General features: G+C 38.9%; 1 protein-coding gene across 1 annotated transcript in view; it reads right to left on the bottom strand.

Moving 5' to 3' along the window:
* The window catches only part of calr (calreticulin), a gene marked incomplete at its 3' end in the record, with an annotated part of 5,870 nt that overhangs the window by 661 nt on the left and 647 nt on the right, over window positions 1-4,562 (bottom strand). Inside the window, 7 exon segments of the mRNA XM_032526289.1 lie at window positions 376-468; window positions 1,098-1,241; window positions 1,892-2,005; window positions 2,201-2,410; window positions 2,665-2,759; window positions 3,455-3,658; window positions 4,233-4,334. Of these exon segments, the coding sequence (XP_032382180.1) occupies window positions 376-468; window positions 1,098-1,241; window positions 1,892-2,005; window positions 2,201-2,410; window positions 2,665-2,759; window positions 3,455-3,658; window positions 4,233-4,334 (962 nt within the window).

Here is a 4,562-nt window from a genome sequence, read left to right as displayed (position 1 = left end):
TTTTTATTTTTAAAGGCCAGTTATTTCATGGATCCAATATACTATGCATCCTGATAAAGTTCCCTTGGGCTTTGGAATTAAAATAACCCCCCATCATCACATACCCTTCACCATACCTACAGCTAGGCATCGGGAACTTTCCATAAGATCACCTCTCAATGCAAATCAAACCAGCTATTAAGCTAACTGAAATAAAATCACAGCCTATCTCTAGGTATGGTGAAGGGTATGTGATGATGTTGGGCTATTTTAATTCCAAAGGCCAAGGGAACTTTATCAGGATGCATAGTATCCTGGATCCATGAACCACTACATATACACGCCACAAAATACTCAAATGCATGAGCAGGATACATGCTTAAAGATGAACGTTACCTTAGTTTTACCCCATGTGTCATTGCCTACTTCCTCTGCCAGGTTTGGGTCGTTGGTGATGAGGAAGTTATCAAAGATGGTACCAGACTTGACCTACATAAAAAGAAGTCAACGTGTTACTGTCAGTAGGGCTTGGCTATAGGGAGAAAAATTACATATCACGATGTTCTTGACCAAATACCTCGATATCAAGGCAATATTCTAGGCTTGACAATTGTTGCTTTAACGAAACAGCTTCACACTTATATTTTAGAGGAATAATCATCAGTAATGTGGACACAATGTCTAAGTGAGGAAAAGGCAAATAACAGCTAGAACAGTCTGGTAAGTTCAGAAAAGTACATTATTTTACTGTAATGCAGCCTTTAAAACCAGTAAAAGACAACACTTATGTCATACCACAATATTACGATATCCAAAATCTAAGATGTTATCTAGTCTCATAAAAACAATATCGATATCATATTGATATATTGCCCATCTCTAACTGTCAGTACTTAATGCAACCAAATCTAACTAAAGAAAAGCTACATGTTTTAAACATCTTTCTTCTATCTCTTCAGCATCTCAAAGATGTAATCCCACATTTGAATTTGAAAAGAAAAAAGTAAAATGTTCCTAGTCCTAGGCGGATATTGATAAAGTACAAAATCACATGCTAGTTTATTGTTGATTTCAGCAAATTCACTCTTTATTATCAGTCAGCAACAGTATCTTCTTACCTGCCACAAATCGAGTCCAATCACACCGAAGCTATCGTATTTATAGATCTCAGAGTCGGCTGTGTACTCCGGGTTGTCAATCTCAGGGTGGATCCATATGCCCTTGTAGGCAGGATTGTTGATCTCTCTGGGTTTCCACTCACCCTATTAACACCAAGACAGTGTAGTTAAGGTCAGAGGAATCTCAAAAGCAAAATAAATCTACTGATTTATCTGGAATAAATAAAAAATGTTGGGTCATAATATATGACTCAAATAAAAAAAATGAAATTGACTAATTTAATAGTTGACAACTAATCGATTAATCTTTGCAGCTCAATTGGACATATTTTAAGTACCTAAAGTAAATATTTTTAGCACAATTACAACCCAAGCTTTACTCGTGTTGAAACAAGCTGTGTCCAAAATCACTACCTTATTTAAACAATCAAACAAAATGGCATTAATGTATACTTGTTATCTATATTTTGTATTCATAGGACAAACCCATCTGTAAAACTCTGTTTATAATAGTATTCTTTTCTATATTTATTCATTACATATCCATGTCTTGCACTTATGGAACCATTGTATATATCCTGCACTTACTGCTATTGCACTTCTGGTTAGACCCAAACTGCATTTCGTTGCCTTGTACCTGTACATGTGTAATGACAATAAAGTTGAATCTAATCTAATCTAATCTAATTAATGTAAAATACTAAGTAGCAAAGACGGAGTTATTTCCAACACAGTAATAGTGTAACCTATTACCTGGAAATTGTTTATTAAGTGTTTTAATTATTTGTTGTTACCTTGTAATCAGGGTTAGCGACCATAGGAGGCTCCCACTCTCCGTCCATCTCTTCATCCCAGTCATCGGGCTTTTTAGCATCAGGATCTGGGATGTTCTCAGGCTTGTCCCAGTCCTACCAAAGAGATACAGGTTTAGAAGACATGACTTCATGAAGGTACAGTATATCAAAGACATGGATTTCATACAAATGAAATGAATGCGGTCTTATAGGCAAACAAATAATTATGCATCAGTAGAACAAAATGCCCCCAAAATGATTATTACAAAATATGGACAAAAAGATTTTTAGAGGCTCGAGCAGACTGACCTCTGGTTTATTATCATCGGGGTCGGAAATCTTCTCCCTGTCATCCCAGTCCTCTGGCTTTTTGGCTTCAGGGTCCTTAATCTTTTTGGGAGGCAGGAAGTCCCAGTCATCCTCCAGATTGCCAGACTCGACCTTCTTATTGTCGATCTTGACCTCATAAGTGTTGTCAGGGTTGACTATCAGTGTGTACAAGTGGGAGTACTCATCGTCCTGCAAGGAATAAAAGAATTTTTAGCAGCTATTCTCATTGCATGATATTCATAAGGGATTTGTTTAAAATGCAAAACACGTTCCACTTTCAACATGTCCTCGCTGGTTTGGTTTTATGGTGAGAAGAAAAAAAGCAATGTTGTTGTTACAAAATGTTGATGTTTTGGAACACACTTTGGGACCAACGGGAATTAGAAAAAAACTTGCCATTTCCCGAGTAAATAAAAAACATGAACCATTTACTGATATCTCACCTTGCATCTGATGTCCTTGTTAATCAGGTGGTTCTTGCCTTTGTAGTTGAATATGACATGAACCTTCTTTGTGCCAGGGCCACAAATATCAGGACCTGAACAAGCAAACCAAAAAAGGAAAGAAAACTTATTATTATTAAAAGTTAACATTAGAAACAAGGGCGTAAAAGATAAGGTATATCTAAAATCAAAAAAATCAAAAACACTGTAATGACTTTTACTCTCATAACAGTAAGAATACACCTGAGAGACAAAGCCCTTTGGCCAACTGTTGAAACTATATGCACTGTGCATTGGCTGACTTGACATCTGGGAACAACTGACCAAGTCAATTGATGGTTCACATCTGGCCAAAGGACTACAGTTGAAAATTAGCTGGCTGGCTAACACCGGCACATTTACAGAAGTGTTAATGAATGTGTGCTGTCCTTACAAAAGAAAAAAAAATAAACAAAGAAATGAAAATGAAAGGTAGAGTTGGGCGGTATGCATATTTTGATACCGTCAAACCTCCTCCCTATATTACCGCGGTATTACTGTGACTAATTAAAAATTATGATGTAAGGCTCAGACGACATCACCAAACTGTTAGCTTGTGCCTAGAATCTTCACAAACTGAATACCAAACACTAATACTGAAACATCTCTCCCTTCTCATTAGGGTGGAACCCCAAATGCTGCCAAACTGCAGAAGTTGTGAGATCGATCTCTCTCTCTCTCTCTCTCTCTCTCTCTCTCTCTCTCTCTCTCTCTCTCTCTCTCTCTGTCTGTCTGTATGAAACACACTCACCGAACATGATGTTGTAGACCGAGTCTCCGTGCATGTCCTCCTGGTTGAGGCCAGAGGGGAACAGTTTAATGTAGCCTCCGCCACAGTCGATGCTCTGCTCATGTTTCACAGTGAACTGGATAACCAGAGGCTGGCCCTGGTTGCTGAAGTCATCAAAACGGGATGACAAGGCGTAGAAGCGGGCGTCCTGGCTCGTCTGCAGACCTGTGGCAAAAAAATATTTTTGTTACTGCAATGCATCTGTATTAAGGGAAGCTCCGACACTAAGTATCCTTTATTCATGTGGCATCTATTAAATTGTTCAGATTGGTTTAAATGAATGGATTTTAACAAGTATTTTCTCAAGTTGTACTGCAGAGAGACAGCTTGTTGTAATGATGTCATGTAAAGACAAATCCTGGAGCGGATCCACAGAGAGTGAATAATGGAACAACTCTGAGACACTCTGACACCACCCACGATGATTTCACTGGGCATACATCTCGTTTAGAGTCACGTGTGTAGATTTTGACTTTACTTCTAAAAATTACTTCAATAACACCATGTAACTTCTGGTGAGAGAAATGGTTCTTTTAAATACCACAGCCACAACTTAAATGAATCGCAAGCAAGCACCATATAATTAAGTCTCAGTCAAATCTCCTCAACACAGACCTCAGGAAAACAAGGGATCCAGGAATCCACACCCTTATTCTATCACACACCCACAACAATGTGGGTGTTAACCATCTTAAAACAGATCCAGAGCGGGCGAATACAATTTAACCTTTCAACTTACCTTTGTCTTTCTCTGCATCGCCATAGAACTTTCCTGCACTCAGGACCAAGTTTCCGTAGTCTGACTTGTGCTTGGATTCCACCCAGCGACTCTTCCAGGCATCTGCACAAACAAGTGTAGGTTCAGCTACACGACAGTCACTGTCAACACACTCAAACAAGCTGCTGATCCAGGATGCAGCGGTGCAGTGGGAAGGGGTTAGGAGCATGCTTTAGGTGACCGCCTTCACTATCTACGAGGTATTTAAGGTATTTTGTCATGAGGCTGGTGATAAAAGAAGACCGCAAGATAAGGGCAACACTGAATGACCAGGGGAGAGCTGTGCAGGAG

This window comes from Etheostoma spectabile, chromosome 9, assembly GCF_008692095.1.
Source record: "Etheostoma spectabile isolate EspeVRDwgs_2016 chromosome 9, UIUC_Espe_1.0, whole genome shotgun sequence".
In the NCBI taxonomy this organism is placed as follows: Eukaryota; Metazoa; Chordata; class Actinopteri; order Perciformes; family Percidae; genus Etheostoma; species Etheostoma spectabile.
Note: the sequence above shows the minus strand (reverse complement) of the source record. Positions and strands in the feature narration are given on the sequence as shown.